This window comes from Onychomys torridus, chromosome 23, assembly GCF_903995425.1.
Source record: "Onychomys torridus chromosome 23, mOncTor1.1, whole genome shotgun sequence".
Lineage (NCBI taxonomy): Eukaryota > Metazoa > Chordata > Mammalia > Rodentia > Cricetidae > Onychomys > Onychomys torridus.
In genome coordinates this window covers 1,763,082-1,782,006 of record NC_050465.1, presented here as the reverse complement: position 1 = coordinate 1,782,006, position 18,925 = coordinate 1,763,082, and the positions used below count along the sequence as shown (strand labels likewise).

General features: G+C 47.7%; 1 protein-coding gene across 4 annotated transcripts in view; it reads right to left on the bottom strand.

Annotated features, from left to right (window-relative positions):
• Positions 1-17,277, bottom strand: part of Armc9 (armadillo repeat containing 9) — a 143,404-nt gene extending 126,127 nt beyond the window's left edge. For all 4 annotated transcript variants that reach the window (XM_036173451.1, XM_036173452.1, XM_036173454.1 and 1 more), the window contains exons 1-5: positions 17,214-17,277; positions 14,202-14,289; positions 5,923-6,051; positions 3,721-3,891; positions 1,608-1,763 (exon numbers count right to left, since the gene is read on the bottom strand). In XM_036173451.1, coding sequence (XP_036029344.1) covers positions 1,608-1,763; positions 3,721-3,891; positions 5,923-6,051; positions 14,202-14,252 — 507 coding nt within the window. In that variant the 5' untranslated portion in view covers positions 14,253-14,289; positions 17,214-17,277. The remainder of the gene's footprint in view (positions 1-1,607; positions 1,764-3,720; positions 3,892-5,922; positions 6,052-14,201; positions 14,290-17,213) is intronic.
• Positions 17,278-18,925: the final 1,648 nt, after the last annotated feature.

Below are 18,925 nucleotides of genomic sequence, written 5' to 3'. Positions count from 1 at the left end.
CTCAAAAAAAAAAAAAAAAAAAAAAAATTTCCTTTTCTGTTGACACTGCAACACATATAATACAAAAAAAAAAAAAAAGACTAAAAAATAAATCTTGAGGGTTGGGGATTTAGCTCAGTGTAGAGCGCTTGCCTAGCAAGCACAAGGCCCTGGGTTCAATCCTCAGCTAAAAAAAAAAAAAAAAACACCTTGATGAAATGAGGGCCATTAAAAAGCTCCGAGTGACAAGAAAGGATGGCAGGGTCCACAAAGGAAGTGACAGGAGAATCCAGAGAGAGAGAGAGAGAGAGAGAGAGAGAGAGAGAGAGAGAACACACCTGCGGTCCAGAGGGCTCCGCCATCAGCCAAGAGCAGGATAAAAACACCCACTATACAGCTATACAGACGGGACACAAGCCAGGCCAAAAGGTATGCTGGTCCAAGGTTCTTCACTCAGAGGCTAAAGGAAGGAACTACATCTGCACTAACCCTCACACAGATGAAGGACAGAAAACCTCACTTGACGCCCAAATAGTCAAGTTTACCCCATGTGTTCTCTACCATAGTTTTAGAACTGGGGGAAAGACATGGATATGATGAGAAGAATCATGGACACTTGATCCAGAGGAAACAATAAAGAGAATGAGGAGAGGGAACAGGTGAAGAAATCTGACCTGGGACCCACTAAAGGGGAATTATACACTCTCAAATCCAGAGAGAAAGATCACCTCCAACACACATAGCAGCTCCAGAGCAGCAGCAAGGGCGACAGGAGAGATGCAGCTTAGCTAGGTTTAAACACAAGTGGTCATCTCTTCAAGATCTATGAAGTATAAATAGTATGGCCTAAAAGGTGAGCATGTTTTTAAAATGTCAGTTTAAGTTAATAAGCCGTGGTGTTGACAACACCACCATACCCTATTTTACGGCACAAGGAAAGTCTGTTAATGCAAACTCTCTGCACATTGTTTTAAAATCAAATGTAAGAGGGGTTGCCTGGCAGAAAGGAGAGAGGCAGTCCTTAGCAATGACCAGTGAAAAAATTCTGTACCTCGGTGGTGGTGACGGTAGTTACACCTGCACACACGTTACAATTCATTGAGCTGTACCCGTCCAGAAATTAATTTTACTATATGATGTATGAAAAAACTGATTTGGTGTATGTGTATAGGGGCATGTGTGGCTAAAAACTATGTCTGTTTACTTTGCTACCTGTAAAGGGAATCATATGATGTGTATTCTCTGATATCTTCCTTGGCTTACTGAAGATTATGTCAACATGTGGTTCCATTCATACAGATTATACATCATTATTATTTCCATTCTGAGACTATAACCCAATTTCCTTCTACATCTCCCTACTGATATCTAACTGGGCCGCTTCTGGTCTTGCTATGTCCCTCACACATTTACATGTATGTACATGAACATACAACCACAGCTATTACAGGATGGTAAAAAATCAGTCAAACACTACCCAACCATTTAATAGAATAACTATATAAATTAGGGCTACAATAAAGTAATAATAATGAGGATAAACTTTAGGTCTTTTAAAGCATCATTTAGAAACCACCAATGCAACAATGTGGTCCAGATTCTGACAAGTTCCACCGGCAGCTTCTTACCTGGAAGAGTTCTTTAAACGAGGGGTGGACCACAGGATTGGGCACAAAGGGGAGGGCATAGAAGGGAAGAAACTCTGTGGTCTGGCTCAGGGCAGCCCCTTTGGTTTCCAGATAGGCTTTGAAATAAGAAATCCTCTCATCTAGCTCCTGTTTGTCCTAGAAGAAGGAGAACATGTGTTCAGGTCTTAGGCTCAGTACTCAGTCCTTCTGCTCACCCTGTCCAGTCTACGAGCTCCCTAAATTCCAGCTGTGTCACTAGCATTGCCCCATCTGGCCTGGCAAGGCACATTGCTCCAGTGTCCAACATCACATTACATAGGAATGCCAGAGGACCAATGTGTAGTTCACATGTTCCTTTATCTCACTAGCACCATCTTTACATATCCTTAAAAAGCTTCATGAACATCCTTTTCAGTGTCAGAACCCATGTCACCTTGTCTATCATCATCTACTTGACTAATTCTCCATTTTAGAGAATTAGTGAGATGTATCCATCATTGCTTCCACTTTCCAGACATATAAACATTTGTATGCACTCCCATGCTGCCCTCAGAGAGGTTTCTAAAGAGAATGACATGTCTTTGTAGTTTCCTGAAACAGAAGGGCTCACCTTCTCTTCATGAAGCTAAGGATTGACCACATCCATATCACTGTTCCACGTACAACCCAACTCAAGGGACCCCTCCATCACTGTTCCACATACAACCCAACTCAAGGGACCCCTCCATCACTGTTCCACATACAACCCAACTCAAGGGACCCCTCCATCACTGTTCCATATACAACCAAACTCAAGGGACCCCTCCATCACTGTTCCACATATAACCCAACTCAAGGGACCCCTCCATCACTGTTCCACATATAACCCAACTCAAGGGACCCCTCCATCACTGTTCCACATACAACCCAACTCAAGGGACCCCTCCATCACTGTTCCACATATAACCCAACTCAAGGGATCCCTCCATCACTGTTCCACGCACAACCCAACTCAAGGGACCCCTCCATCACTGTTCCACATACAACCCAACTCAAGGGACCCCTCCATCACTGTTCCACATACAACCCAACTCAAGGGACCCCTCCATCACTGTTCCACATATAACCCAACTCAAGGGACCCCTCCATCACTGTTCCACATACAACCCAACTCAAGGGACCCCTCCATCACTGTTCCACATACCACCCAACTCAAGGGACCCCTCCATCACTGTTCTATGTACAACCTAATCCAAGGACTCTCATCTCTGGCTTCAGTGTGAACACTTGAGGCTCTAGAACTGGTGCTTTTCTCCACCACACAGACCCCACCTTCTTCTTCTTCTTATGAACACACCTCACTCAACCTAGGCCATGAGGTCCTCTTCTGAGCACTGAACTTAGAAAATAGATAACGCTGACTTTCATATTCCATCAAAATAGAAAAATGTTTAAACAGGAATAAGGTGGAACAAAACGAACAATAACAAGCACCAAACAGTCTGCCCCTCCCCACACAGCCACATCAGAGGAACAGCCTTCCAAGAACGGCTACTTCGTGGCAGTGTAAGCCACTCCCTCAGCACCCTCCACTGGGTGTCCCTGACACTCCAGTGAGTTCCCACAGGAACTCAGGTCAGTGTTACTATGAGTGACCAAATGGCAGCTCTCTGTCCTTTGCTGTTTCGTCTGTAATTAAGGCTCATCTACCACAGGAGCTTGGCATGCCAGCCCTCTGGGCTCCCTTTCCACATCTCCAGCCCTTCTAGGAAAAGGCAGCAGAAGCTAAATCCAAGCAGCCACACACCTTCAACACTACTTCTCCACTACCTGCATTTAACTACATGGTCTGTGCCTTTTCCTAGATCCACCAAGTTACCAAACAGAGCAGACCTGCTTGGATGAGTCTCCAAGAACCAAGGTGTTCAGGAAAACAATTTTAACTTTCATCACAGAAATTACAAAATCTGCATATAAATTAGAAAATAAACTTCTGAGAATGAAGCCAAAAATCGTTTATCAGGACATACGATGCAACGTGATAAAATGGTCACAAAACTAAATCAATGGTTCCTTGAAATCCTTGACGGCCTGTTAGCTAACTCAGACTAACCCAAACCCCAAATCAGCCTACCGGCCTGCCTCCAGAGTACTTCAGAAGATAGATAGCAAAATGGATGTGAAGGTAGAACTCCAGCTTCTGGGCCAGGGAGTCAGTATCTCTGATGGAGCTGGGAATGTGCCCCTCCCACAAATCGAAGAACAACTTCTGGTCTCCACTGTCAAACGCCGCCACCAAATCCTTCTGTGGAGAAGACATAACAAGAATCCTGGATGATGCTCATTCTCCCAGCACCCCAAACTCTCACCACCTACCTACTGCTAGATACCTACACATTTCTACCCAGAGACTCCTTTGGCTACAAGCCCTTGACCACTCAGTTTTTCAGCCTTTGCAATCCCCAAACTGGACTCCATGAAACGTTAAGGCCTTCAAAACAGACCTCTGAGACCAGAGGATTCATGGGCATGTGAGTGCACTGAAGTCTCCCTATGAGAACTACAAAAATTCCATGGTAGAGAACAACTGTTTTAGAACGCTGCCTTACCTTGAGCTACTAGCACCCATTCAAGACAACCCAGAACTTCTTTGTTTCTTTTTGTTTTTCAAGACAGGGTTCCTCTGTGTAGCCCTGACTGTCCTGGAACTCCCTCTGTAGACCAGGCTGGCCTTGAACTCACAAAGATCCACCTGCCTCTGCCTCCCGAGTGCTGGGATTAAAGGCGTGCGCCACCACCACAGCCTGTCTGAAACCCAGAACTTTTTCAAGCAAGCCCAGTAAAGCTTTTCTATCTCCTCCCAACCGGCAGCCTGTTAGCCACTGTGGATGGAGGCTGCCAGAACACAGCACAGGCAGCCATGCACAGCCCCCCAGTAGTTGGGGGGACCTGGCTCTCTCGTGAATGAAGACTGCAATGGTGAAGTGACTGCCCAGGGCGTGCTGCTGGGCTAGGCTCGGCCCACGCTCCTCTCTCTGAGTCCCTGCAACCCTGCCAGCCACTCTGGGGAGCCTGAGAGTTCCATGATTATGGATGAGATGAGTGCAGACTCGCCTTGTATTTCAAGGCTTAGAGTAATGAAATTTTCTTAAACATGTCTTGGCAGACTCTACATATCAAATGGTCTGTCTACAATTTATTCTAGAGTCTACATTTGTAAACCTGAAATTACAAACCTTTGCTATGTCATTACCATCACATCTGTACCTGGAAATGGTCCTTGCTTTAAAATAACCTCTACACATAAAACAATCCACTGTTGCTATGGTCACAAACTGATCCTCTGTTAGCCCGGGGCACCAAGATAAGAATACATACATCCACCAATCACACTGCTGCTGGAACTGGGCCTAAAAATGGCAGCTTAAGGCCACCAACCATTAGTAGATTTTGCTTAACCACTATTCCAGAGACTCTTATTGTTTCAGTTTCTAAAAAAATATTTTAATTACATCTATTTAGAGAAAGTGTATGTGTGTGTGTGTGTGTGTGTGTGTGTGTGTGTGTGTGTGTGTGCAGTACTGACACATGTGCTACAGTGTGTATATGAAGGTCAAAAGACAACTTTTGGGAGTTGGCTCTCCCACCACATGGTCCTAGCAATCAAACTCAGGTCCTCAGGGTTGAGAGCAAGTGTGTTTACCCACTAAGCCATCTTTCTAGCCCAGTTTTTTGCTAGATGCCCTCATCTTCCTGCCTCCCAAGTGAGAAACCACACTCCTGTTGTGCCCCAAGGACTTTTGTGGGAATCTATCAGTGGGGCACTATGACAGAGTGGCATATGTTGTAATGTAATAATATACAGTATTATCTAACAGCTACTGTTTGGGTAACCAAAAAATAAAGATAAATAAATATTAAACACACATACCAGAAAAGAACAAATATCAGCAAATATGGATGAAATTGGAAGCTTCTACACTGTTGGAGGGAATGTAGATTTATTTTAGGTGTATGGGTGTTTTGTCAACATGTATGTCTGTGAGGGTGTCAGATCCCTTGGAACTAGAGTTACAGATGGTTATGAGCTGTCATGTGGGTGCTGGGAATTAACCCTGGGTCCTCTGGAAGAGCAGCCAGTGTCTTAACTGCTGAGTCCCTTCTGTTGTTTGTGTGTTTCTGAGAGCAACCATCCTAATGTGTTTAACGCATGATATCTTGTGGTTCTTAGCGCATTTTTCTGATAGCTTTGGGTCTATTTCTACCTATTTAAAGAACTTGCAATTTCGGACTATCACAAGCATCTTCCCTGAGATGAAGACAAGGCAGGTCTCACCTGGATCATCAGTGACATGGAGTCCTTTTTCAATGACCCACTTGCAGTTTTACATAGCGGCTTTCCTTTTACTTTGCATTCTTTTGAAAACGTCTTCAGGGTTTCTTCAAATTCAGCAAAATCTAAATACTGGGACAGAGAACATAATGAATTGAACAAAAACAAAACAAATTCCCAATACTCCAAATAAACAACGGACAATTGCCCTGAACACACAGACATATAAAAGGCCAACAGGAATATGCTCAAAACCACACCCATACAAATATCTACTACCAAAAAGACAAGACCTAGGAATGTCTCAGCACATGATGCTCTTGCAGAGGACCCAAGTTTAATTCCTAGCACCAAGAGGAGGCTCACAATTTCCTGTGTGACTCCAGCTGCAGAGGATCCAATGCCCTCTTCTGGCCTCCATAGGAACCTGCACTCAAATGCACATACATGCACACAAACACATAAATCATGAAATAAGTCTTCAAAAAGATAAGCGCTAACAGAAATATACTGTTAGTGGCAATGGAGACCAACACAGCTCTAATGGAAAATAAATGGAGGTGCCCCAAACCCACCAGGAAGAAGAGCAGTAAGAATACATTACACACATGTAAGCAACTGTCAAATGACAAATCATTCACCAAAACCGGAACAACCCTGTGATCCAGCACTCCCATTTCTGGGTATAGATAGGAAGAAAATAAAACCCATTTTTAAGAGTGCTATCTGCACGTGAGTATTTCTACAACATTATTCAAGATAGCCAAGACACAGAAGAACCTAAATATCCATCAGTAGATAAGTAGGTAAGAAAATGTGGTAATACTAAAATAAAGTATTACAGCCATAAGAAATCCTGTCTCTGGTAACACGAATGACACTGGAGACATACGTTACAGGAAACAGGCCAGGCACCAAAAGGTAACTATTGCAATTACATGTGCAATCGGAACAGTCACGCTTACCGAAGCGGACAGCACAATGGCAGCTGCTGGGGCTTAGAAAGTATCTTGGCCAAAGGATAAATTCTAGTTATACAAAATGAGTAGGGCCTGTGAGCCAATGTTCAACACAGTGACTGGGAAGCACAAGCACATAAGGGATTTGCTAGCAGAGTTAATTTAAAGTATTTTGTTTTGTTTTTTATTTTGTTAAACAGAGTTTCTCTGTGTAGCCCTGGCTGTCCTGGAATTCACTCTGTAGCCCAGGCTGGCCTCCAACTTACAGAGATCTGCCTGCCTCTGCCTTCCAAGTGCTGGGACTAAAGGAATGTGCCACCACTGCCTGGCTGCTTTTTGTGTTAAGTGTTCTTAACACACAATCAGCAGAAGGGAAGAAGGAAGGAAGAAAGAGGGTAAGAGGAAACACAAGATGGGTGTACTTAATTAGCTTAATGAGGTGATGAAATGCCCCCCGTCTCAGTAACTTAGCTTAAGAAACGGCCTTGAGAGAGATAATTGGGAAAGTAACCTTGAGTCAAGGCAGGAGATATCAAACACCCGGTCTTGGGAGGAAAAAACCTTGAGTCAGAACAAGATATCTATAATTGGCTACCTGGCCTTGGAGAACAAACAGCTGCACATTTCTGAAAATTAAAGATAGCCCCCAAGTTCACCCTGGCCTTATTTGAATTAACCAATGGGAACCCTGTAACTATGCTTCTCGCTTCTGTAACCATGCTTCTGCCCCTAGGATTCTATAAGAAGTCCCCCTTCCCCTAGGAAGGCGCGCAAGTCCTCCGAGAGACTTGTTGCCCCAGGTACCTGTGTATTCAAATAAACCCTCTTGCTGTTTGCATCTGATCCATGATCTCGGTGTGTTCCTTGGATTTGGGGTCTCTCCTGAGGGAAGATCTCCACTGGGGGTCTTTCATTGGAGGTCCCACCGAGATTGAGACCCCTCCCCAGGACCACCGACCCACCGTCAGGAGGTAAGCCGGCCGGCCTCACTATATGTTGTCCCGTCTGATTGTTGTTTGTCAGTCCGCACGCGCCTGATAATCTGTCTGTGTGGTGGGGCCAGAAGGAGCTGACGGGCTCGGACTTCGCCCACCGTGACCCTGGAAGACGTTCCACGGGTGTCTGAAGTCCCCTTTGGGGCACGGTTTTTCGGGGCCACTCACGAATCCGAGGGATACGTGATGTTGGTTGCAGAGGAGGGATCCGGACTCTCACAGCAGTCTCCGTCTTAGTTTCTGCTCTCGGTTTGGAGCCGGAGCCGCGCAGCGCGTGTCAGTCTTATTTATGTTTGTCGTTCGTCATTTTCTGTTTAACCGTTCTCCTCCTAGAAACCGCCATCTACCTCCTCCCTTTACCCTGTTCTCCCACGAAAGGATCCCCCTAGAGGGGAGGAGAAAGCCGAGGAGAGTGCTGCCCGGCGGCCGAGGGAGAAGGGAAGGGGCGCCCAGGAGCAGGCGCGCGGGGACTCAGCGAGGGTGCGTCCCGAGAGGCAACAATTCAGGGCGTCCCAACCGGCCAGCAAGAAGGATAATGGCTGCGGGGCGCGGGCCAGCCCGGCCGCGGGCACCGTGAGCCCGAGTGCAAGCGCCCAGCATGCAGCTGCGGTCCCCGGCCTCGGCCCCGCTCCGTCCCCGCTGCGCGCCCCCGCCGAGCGGCGCGCACCATGCCGCGGGTGCCCGCGACCCTCTACGCCTGTCTGTTCGGGCTCTGCGCACTCGTGCCGCACCTGGCAGAGAGGAGCGGCCGCGCTGTCCTGGCCCCACCGCGCGCCACCCGCCCGCCACCCGCCGCCACTGAGGGGATGCGAGCTGGGCCGGCGCGCGGGAGGCAGCGGCTGCTGAGGCGCGTGGGGCATGGCGGCGGCGCCCGCCGTGGCTCAGAAGCGCTCCAGCCCGCCCCGGCCCCGGCCCAGGCTGCCCCGCGATCCACCTCCCCACCCGCCTCCACCGCCCTCAGCCCGCCCGGCGACAGTCCCCAAACATCCTCTACAGGGACAGCGGGAGGAGGAGACTCCGGCTCCCTCCCCAATTGCCGGTCGCCTACGAGGAAAGCGTGATGAACCAGCCAAAGTATCCAGGGCCTTCCCCCTCAGGGAGGGACCCAATCACCAGCTGCAGTACTGGCCGTTTTCGGCCTCTGATCTTTACAACTGGAAGCAGCATAATGCATAATCCTCCTTTCTTTAAGGACCCTGTTGCCTTGACTAACTTGATTGAGTCCATTTTAATGACCCACCAGCCTACATGGGATGACTGTCAGCAGCCTTTCCCCTCACCCGCCCGAACTGGGACTTCATGACCCCAGAAGGTAGGGAGCACCTACGTCTCTTTTGCCAGTTGCTCTTAGCGGGTCTCCGGGGGGCTGCTAGGCGCCCCACCAATTTGGCTCAGGTTAGCAATATGGTCCAGGGAAAGGATAAAACGCCGACAGCATTCCTAAAAGGACTTAGAGAGGCCTATAAGATATATATCCATCTTGTCTTTCATCTATCAGTCAAGTCCAGATATAAGGGCCAAGCTACAGAGACTAGAGGGATTGAATTCATTCAGTTTGTCAGATTTGTTGAAGGAGGCAGAGAAAGCTTTTAATAAAAGAAAAACTCCCGAAGAGCGGGAGGAAAAAATATGGCAGAGACAGGAAGAGAGAGATAAGAAACGTCATAAAAAAATAAAGTCCTGGCCGCTATAATGTCTCAGGGACAGGTCAGAGAGGGAGTTAGGAAGGGAGATCAAAGAAGGGCACCCCTTGACAAAGACCAGTGCGCCTACTGCAAAGCGAGAGGACATTGGGCTCATGACTGCCCAAAGAAACCCCGAGGGCCTGGAAAAACTAAGACAAGAGCCACGGACCTCCTCAATCTGGAGGATTAGGGAGGTCAAGGCCAAGAGCCCCCCCCCCAGCCTAGGATGACTCTCAAGATCGGGGGGCAGCCAGTGACCTTCCTAGTGGACACCGGAGCTCAACATTCAGTCCTGACCCATACCGGAGGCTCTCTCAGTGACTGCACAGCTTTGGTCCAGGGGGCCACGGGTAGCAGGAGATATCGATAGACCACCGAGAAAAAGGTTCAGCTGACATCTGGACAGGTAACCCACTCTTTTCTGCATATACCTGATTGCCCTCACCCATTATTGGGCCGAGACCTGTTGACTAAGCTCAAGGCTCTGGACTTAAAGGATGCCCTCGCCACTGCCCATATATATGGAGAAATATACAGGAGGAGAGGCCTCCTGACCTCAGAGGGCAAGGAAATTAAAAACAAAAAAGAAATTTTTAGACCTCTTAAGGGCTTTGTTCCTCCCACATCAGCTCAGCATCATACACTGTCCCGGGCACCAAAAGGATGACTCTGTAATAGCTCGGGGAAATCGGCTGGCCGATCTGACGGCCCGGACAATGGCCTTACAACTCCCCCAGGGGCGACAAGCTGCTGGTCATGCAGGACGACCAACAGCCAAGCAGGGACCCCATGCTCTACAGCCCGGAGGACCAGGAACTAGCAAAGAAAATGGGGGCGGAATGGAGCCCCGAACGACAAGCTTACATCATAGATGAAGGCCCTTCTGGCTGATAAGGCTTCGAACACTGTATTATTGAATCAGGAACAGGTCCTCCAACAGGTGACTTCCAGCTGCCCTGCTTATGCCCAAGTCAACCCAGGAAAAACCCATCTGAACAGAGGAAGCCGCCTGCGAGGCCACCGCCCCGGAGTCCATTGGAAACTTGACTTCACTGAGGTAAAACCTGGGCTGTATGGATACAGATACCTTCTGGTTTTTGTAGACACTTTTTCAGGATGGACGGAGGTCTTCCCTACCAAGAAAGAGACTGCTACCGTGGTAACCAAGAAACTCCTGGATGACATCTTTCCCAGGTATGGAATGCCCCAGATATTGGGGTCAGACAACGGGCCCGCCTTCATCTCCCAGGTAAGTCAGAAGATGGCCAGGCTATTGGGAATCGATTGGAAACTCCATTGTGCATACCACCCCCAGAGCTCAGGATAGATAGAACGCATAAATAAAAACATTAAGGAGACTTTAACCAAATTAACGCTCGCAACTGGCACTAGAGATTGGGTGCTCCTACTCCCACTAGCCCTTTACCGAGCCCGGAATACTCCTGGGCCTCATGGCCTAACCCCGTTTGAGATTTTATATGGGACTCCCCCACCAATAATAAACTTCTTCCACCCTGATATCTCCTCTTTTGCCACTAGCCCTACCCTGGAGGCGCACCTTCAAGCCCTCCAACTGGTACAAAAGACGGTGTGGAAACCCCTGGCAGATGCCTACCGGGAGCAACTGAATCGCCCGGTGATGCCTCACCCATTCAAGATCGGAAACTCTGTCTGGGTCCGACGCCACTCCCACTGCACTCAAGGTTGACGGGATAGCAGTGTGGGTCCACACGTCACATATGAAGGCCGCCAAAGAACCCGACAAAGCTGAGAGCACCAAGACATCTACATGGAAAGTTCAACGCTCCCCAAACCCACTAAAGATAAGACTTACCTATGGGTTCCCCTAATCCCCCTAATAGCCCTCCTAATGTTAGGAGGGGCATCACCAGAGTCCTGCTCATTTTATTATTTGGGCCAGGCATCTTCAACAGATTGGTACAATTTGTCAAGGATAGGATTTCTGTTGTCCAGGCTTTGGTCCTAACCCAGCAATATCAGAGGCTCCGAGAATCAGAGATGGAGCTGACCCCTTATTCTCCATCCTAAAATGAAAGATTCCATTTAAAACAAAAGAAAATGGGGGAATGAAATGCCCTCCCATCTCAGTAACTTAGCCTAAGAAACGGCCTTGAGAGAGATAATTGGGAAAGTAACCTTGAGTCAAGGCAGGAGATATCAAACACCCGGTCTTGGGAGGAAAAAACCTTGAGTCAGAACAAGATATCTATAATTGGCTACCTGGCCTTGGAGAACAAACAGCTGCACATTTCTGAAAATTAAAGATAGCCCCCAAGTTCACCCTGGCCTTATTTGAATCAACCAATGGGAACCCTGTAACTATGCTTCTCGCTTCTGTAACCGTGCTTCTGCCCCTAGGATTCTATAAGAAGTCCCCCTTCCCCTAGGAAGGCGCGCAAGTCCTCCGAGAGACTTGTTGCCCCAGGTACCTGTGTATTCAAATAAACCCTCTTGCTGTTTGCATCTGATCCATGATCTCGGTGTGTTCCTTGGATTTGGGGTCTCTCCTGAGGGAAGATCTCCACTGGGGGTCTTTCAGTGATCACCTCATTACTTCAATGCACACATACGTTGAAACTTCAGGCCATAAACATACATCTTTTGTCAATTACACTTATAGAAAACAGGTGCCCATGGATTTCTGATAAGTGTCAAATCTTCTGGTGCTGGAACTACAGGTGGTTGTGAGCCACCTACATGGGCTCTGGGAACCGAATCGGCATGAACAATATGTGTTCCTAACCACTGAGCCATCTCTCCAGCCCCATCAATTTTATTATTAATACAAACTAAAATGATGCAGTCTGAAAGAAGCAAAGTGATTGGATGGCTCTAGGTTTACTAGGATCCATTTGGAATAGATTAAAGCCATGCAGTGGTGGCGTACGCCTTTAATCCCAGCACTCAGGAGACAGAGGCGGGTGGGTCTCTGTGAATTCAAGGCCAGCCTGGTCTACAAAGCGAGTCCCAGGACAGGCTCCAAAGCTACACAGAGAAAGCCTGTCTCAAAAAAAGGGGTGGGGGTGGGGGTGGGGAATGTTAGCAGTGAACCTCTTGCAGAGCGCTCCCACTCTTGAGAGCAATGCTCTGATACTGTTCTTCACCCATCCTTTCAGGTGGCATAAGTCACCTTTGTTCCACCCTTTCTAAACTGCGGGTGGGGGCCCTGGGCCTGTACACAGTCATTATGGCACCAGCTATGGCAATTTATTCACCATGGCCACAATGAACAACTTAGCCCATCCACAGTGGCCACCTATCTCCCTCCACTGTCCTCTGAAGCCTGTCAGTTTACTCACAATGAACAGCTCCAAACCTCAGAGTTCTGCCGGATTCCTACACGCCCAAGCTTTCAGTGTAGCAAACTAAATGGGTGTAAGTCAAAGAAGGGTGTTCCAGGTCTGTAGCACACGCCTGTGATCCCTGCACTGGGGAGGGCAGAGGCAGGAGGAGGATCTTAAGGTCATTTTTCCCTACACATCAAGTTCACAGCCATCCTAGGCCACATGAGACCCAGTCAGACACAACACGTTCACACTCAAGAATGAGTTAGTGAAGTGGAAAATTACGTAATGATAAAAACCAAAACTACAAACTAGGAAGAATTTGTTGCAGCTTACTATTATTTATTTGTATATTCATTTACTCATTTAATTTGTTTTGATAACAGGGTCTCTGTATAAAGCTCACACTGACCTGCTAAAGCCTTTCAATTACCTGGATTATATGTGTAAACTTGCTGCCTTTTAAGGATTTATTTTTATATCATGTGCACAGGTAGCTTGTCTGCATGTTTATCTGTACACCACAGGCATGCAGCACCCACAATGCCAGACAACATCAAATCCTTTGAAACTGGAATTATAGACGGTTGTTAGCCACATGTGGGTGCTGGGAACCAAACCTGGGTCCTCTAGAAGAGCAGTCAATGCTTTTAACCACCCAGCCATTTTGGCTACATTTTAATTTTGTTTTTAAAGATTTATTCTTTTTATTTTTATGTATATGAGTGGTTTTGCCTATATTTTTATGTGTATGGGTGTTTTTGCCTACAGGTATGTCTGTGCACCACATCCACAGAAGCCAGAAGAAGGTGTTGGATTCCCTGAAACTAGAATTACTAATGGTTTTAAGTCACCATGTGGGTGTTGAAAATCAAACCTGGGTCCTCTGAAAAAGGAGCCAGTGATTTTTTTTTTCTTTTTTGTTTTGTTTTGTTTTGTTTGAGATAGGGTTTCTCTGTAGCTTTGGAGCCTTTCATGGAACTCATTCTGTAGCCCAGGCTGACCTTGAACTCACAGAGATCCTCCTGGCTCTGCCTTCCAAGGGCTGGGATTAAAGGCATGCACCACCACTGCCTGCCTGCAGCCAGTGATCTTAAACTCTGAGCCATCTCTCTGGTCCTACTACATTCTAAAATACATGTTTTGGGGACCTGAGTTCCAATCCCCATACTCACAAAAGATGGTTCACAAATGCCTGCAACTCCAGTTCCAAAGTATCTAATGCCCCACTGTGGCCTCCATTGGCAGTCACACACACAATGCAAACAGCCATACAGACATAAACATACAAATACTTTTAAAAAATGCTTTTCTATGACTTATGTTTCATATAGTTACCTCTTTCACCAGTCCAAGTAATTCAGATTCATGGGCCAGAATATCCCCCATAGTGAATTGTTACTGGCAATTCTCACGGCAGAAATCTCTACATAAGAGAAAAACGTAAGACAAAGGTTAATTTCAACCACCTGAGAAATCACAAATGGACGGCTGTGGTGGGCAAAAGACAGGGCCCCAAAGACAAGCGTACAGTAATCCCTAGAACCTACAGGTGACTACAGAACAACAGGGGTCACATGACTAGGGGGATTTAAAAATGCAGGTGGCACTGAGATAACTAATCAGCTGTCCTTCAGTCACAGAGATAAGCCTGGATTACCAGTGCACCCAAGAGAGTCACAGAGGGAAAGGAGGCAGGAAGGGCAGTGTCAGAGTGACGAGGTGCAGAGAGACGGACCTGTCACTGCAGGCTTTGAAGACAGGAATGATCCCAAGTCAAGGAGGGAAGGCAGGAACTGGGAGGCAAGGCACACTGTCATGTGCCTTGTCATGAAAAACCTGAATTTGGCACAAGCATCTGAGTCCCCTTAGTAGAGGGCCAATTAAGTACTCCTGTGGCTATGCACCGGAAATGTTCACTGCAGGCTTCTAACCTCCAGAACTTCAGAACACTAAGCCTGTACCAGTTCAAGTCACCGAGTTCCTGGGGGATCCTCACAGCAGCATTAGAAAACATGAGAGCTGAGCTGTGGTTCTATTGGTAGAGTTCTTGACAAGAAGGCATTCAGCCCTGTAGCACCTCATGAACTGCCAGTGGTGGCACACATCTGTAATCCTAGCACTTGGGAGGGAGTGGGTGTGATACACACTCCTGTAATCCCAGCATATGGGAGGTATTTCTAGGATCCTATAGACAGCAGACTTCTTAGGCCCATCTCTCTAAGCCCTATGTAGCTCTCCATTGATCTGCTGACTTGAACCATAAAGGCTGTCAAGCAGTTCCAGCATATATGGAAATTGAATGATGCCCACAATATATCCTACCCTCGAGGACCTGCATGTACACAATTCCGGCTGCTTGGATGCTCTTCCTGCAAACATCTACATCTTGTTTGGTCTCCACTTAAAGGGGTCCACCCAGAGAGGCTTTCCAAACCACCCATCTAGCCCATCACTCCCAAGTGCTGCGGCTTCCAAGAAGCACTCTCCCCTGGCTGACTTCAATATCCTGTCACTGATGCATCTGCAACAGAATCCCCTTCAATAAACCAAGGCGAGCATTGTGTGTGGCGCTATACCTTCGTTAGACAGCCAGGCCCTGACAGGTCTGGAGCTAGATGGGAAGACTGAGGGAGACAATGAAAACTCATTAGAAACAGGGTAACGATTTGAAGACAAGGGAAGGAAGGAACCACACTGACTAAGGCAACGTGACAGGGTGGCACACCTTTAATCCCAGCACTCAGGAGGCAGGGGGAGGGGGATCTCTATGAGTTCGAGGCCAGCCTGGTCCACAGAGTGAGTTTCAGGACAGGCAGGGCTACATGGAGAAACCCTGTTCAAAAAACAAAAAAAGTGGGGGAGGGGAGGTGTGTCACATGCCAGTGACTGGGAAGACAGAAGGCAGTGGTCTGATTGGGAGAGAAGCTTAGCTTAGCATCACTACACTTTTGGGTATGACGTGGTGACAAGAAGCTTCCTACCACCAAGTTCATGGATAAGGAGGATGGAGGAAAGTGGGCAGGTCAAGATGTTGAAATCTCTGAGGTAAGTACAGAGGTGAGGAGGAAAACATCTGTAAGAAAACAGGCTGTCAGAGGTTGGAGAACTGGCTGCTCCTCTAGTGGACCTGGATTTAATGCCCAGCACCCTCATGACAGGTCACAGATGTCTATAATTCCAGTTTCAAGACAACAGGTATGCACGTAGTGCACATATCTATGCATGCAGGCCAAATACTCATACACATAACATAAATAAAAAGAAAGAAAAGCAGGCAGGCTGAAAGCTCCATGTGGTGACAGAGGCACACCTTTAATCCCAGCACTAGGGAGGCAGAGGCAGGTGGATCTCGGTGAGTTCGAGGCCAGCCTGGGCTACAGAGTGAGTTCCAGGACAGCCAGAGCTACACAGAGAAACCCTGTCTTGAAAACCCAAATAAATAAATTTAATTAAGTTAAAAAGCAGGTTGAGCAAGCCATAGGGAACAAGGCAATAAGCAGCACTCCTTCATGGCCTCAGTACTGGTTCATGCCTCCGAGTTCATGTCCTGACTTCCTTTGACAAACAGTGACGTCGAATTGTAAGCAAAGCAAACCCTTTGCTCCCCAAGTTGCTTTTGGCCACGCTGTTTCAAACTAGGACAGTGCCACACATCATGAGCAAATTCACATCCACCTCGGTAAAGCGACAAAGCTAGAGTTAAATCTATGCCTGCCGATACTGCATGAGAATATGCAGAAGTTGGTTCTCTCCTTCCAACATGTGGGTCTCCAGGCTTGCTCAGCCAATGCATAGTGCCAGTTCAAGGTCACCCGTTTGAGAACCCTCTCTGTTGGATGGATGTCCCATCTCCTTAGCTCGGTTTAGTCCAGACAACCTCTGGGCTAAGGATCTACTCTGTGGAGAAAGAAGGGGGCTGTTTATTGTGTTTTGTCCTGCGGTGACGACTTCTGCATTCCCACTTCCGAGAGATTTAGGCCTACAGCTGGCTGAATACGAAGATGAAATTGTGCTGCCAATTACCATGCTTCCACTTAGATTCAGCGAAGTCTGAGCTTGACCTGGGTGCTGAGAGGGAAAACTATGGGGAGAGTGGGAACCAAACGCCCCAGGCCATGGGATCGCAATGCCAAAGCTCGGCTAGACGACCCGGGGCCACTGCAAGTCCGCCTCACCGCAGCGGAGCGGGGGCTTCCTGAGGGAAGCAATGAACCCACGCTTGGGACGCGCAGGCGGCTGCCTCAGGCCCTGGCCATGTAGGAGCCAGGGCTGACGAGGCTAGTCACCCACGCGGGGAGCCCAGGCCTGCCTGCGCCGCGGGGCCGGGCCGCGGAGGGCCGCGCTTACCAGCTGCAGGGCTGCGCTCTCTCCTCCGGACCGCCAGCTCTCCCGCCGTCACCCCGGCAACCGCCACCGCGGGGTCACGTGAGAGGACACGGCCAATCGCACAGGGCGAAGCCGGCGCGGAGCATCCTGGGAAGGAGAGTGGGCGGCCGCGGAAGTGAGTGTTTACAGTTGCACGGCGTGCCCGGGTGCTTAGCTAAGTCGGCCTGTTTAAAATCCGAGCACCACATTTCCACCTACGTCGGACCCTCCCAGAGATTATTCGAGTCACTTTTGTCTTTTTTGGTGCATTTAGGTTTGTAAACAAACAAGAAACGGAGACTGGCTTAGAGGCTAAAGGCGCTTTCCTCTAAACCCGACAGAAGTTCGACCCCCAGGACCTAACCTGAGGAACGTGAGCGTGCTTTTAACAGTACTCAAGGTTCTGCTCAGCCCACTGTCCTTAGTGTATTCAGATCTACTCTTCTTACTCTTGTCCAAACTCAGTGCTGAAGGCAAGAAAAAAACCTCATCTTTAAAGAAGCCCCAGGGAGGTCGGAGGCCCCCATCTCCTGGGCTTTCCGCCCTGTCAATACTTTAATGAGTTAGGATGCCTTTCAAGCAAGGTATATTATATAGGAAGAGAGTATTTTGACCTACCCAGGTAATATGGCTTGAAAATAATTTTCCCTGGATGTATTCTCAGTAAACAGTTATTGTCAGTATAACTGTGTACCAGGGTTACCAAGTAAAATAAATATAGGGCAGCTAATTATCTTAAAATTTCAGATAACTATCAGGAATATATCCGCAATATTGCCACATTCTAGTGTACATATATGGTGCTATATTTTGTATTTTTATTTACTGAATACCTAGCCATATATGTGTCCCGCATCCTGAGAGAGTCACATAGGTTCCATTTTTTTCCCCTCCCACATAGGTTCCTTGATTGGCTCTCATGTCCATGGGATGGATAATGGGCTCAAACTCACACTGTTGTGCTTTACTAGAATTCGACGCATCTGCAAAACAGCCACAGTTAATACACTCTCTACCCTCTTGTTTTTCCAAAATCCCTCATCCTTTGTCTTCTGGGAAGGACCCAGATAAAACTGTCCACTCTTCCTCATGAATCCCATGCAACTCAAATCCCAAACAACTTGCAGTTGACTGATCCCTGTGTTTACCCATGACAGTGACAAACACTTACCTTTCAACTTCCCACTGTCTCCTGGTTGATTAGCTGAAGTTAGAAACTGTATTCCCTGAAACTAGTCAGAAATAAACGTTTCTGGGTCTTCTGCTGAGGGTTAACTATAAACCATAAACCACCCTAACCATAAATCATCCCATCCCTCCATGCAAGTGTTAGATGGAGCCCCTGCTGTCCCTATTGCAATAACCTGAATAAAATCCATCTTCTTAACTGTCCAGGTTTTGTCTTTGGTAAAATGAATTACATGAGAGCCCTTGGGGCCATGGCACTTAAGAGCACTGGCTGATCTTTCAGAGGACCAGTTTGATTCCCAGCACCTACATGGCAGTTTACAACCATCTGTAACTATAGTTCTGGGGTCTCTAACACCCTCTTCTAACCTCCGAGGGCACTGCATGTACATGGCACTTAGACATACATGCAAGCCAAATAAGCAGACATGTGAAAAATAAAGTTAAGGGCTAGAGAGATGGCTCAGCCATTAAAAGTTTCCAGAGGACCCAAGTTCAATTTTCAT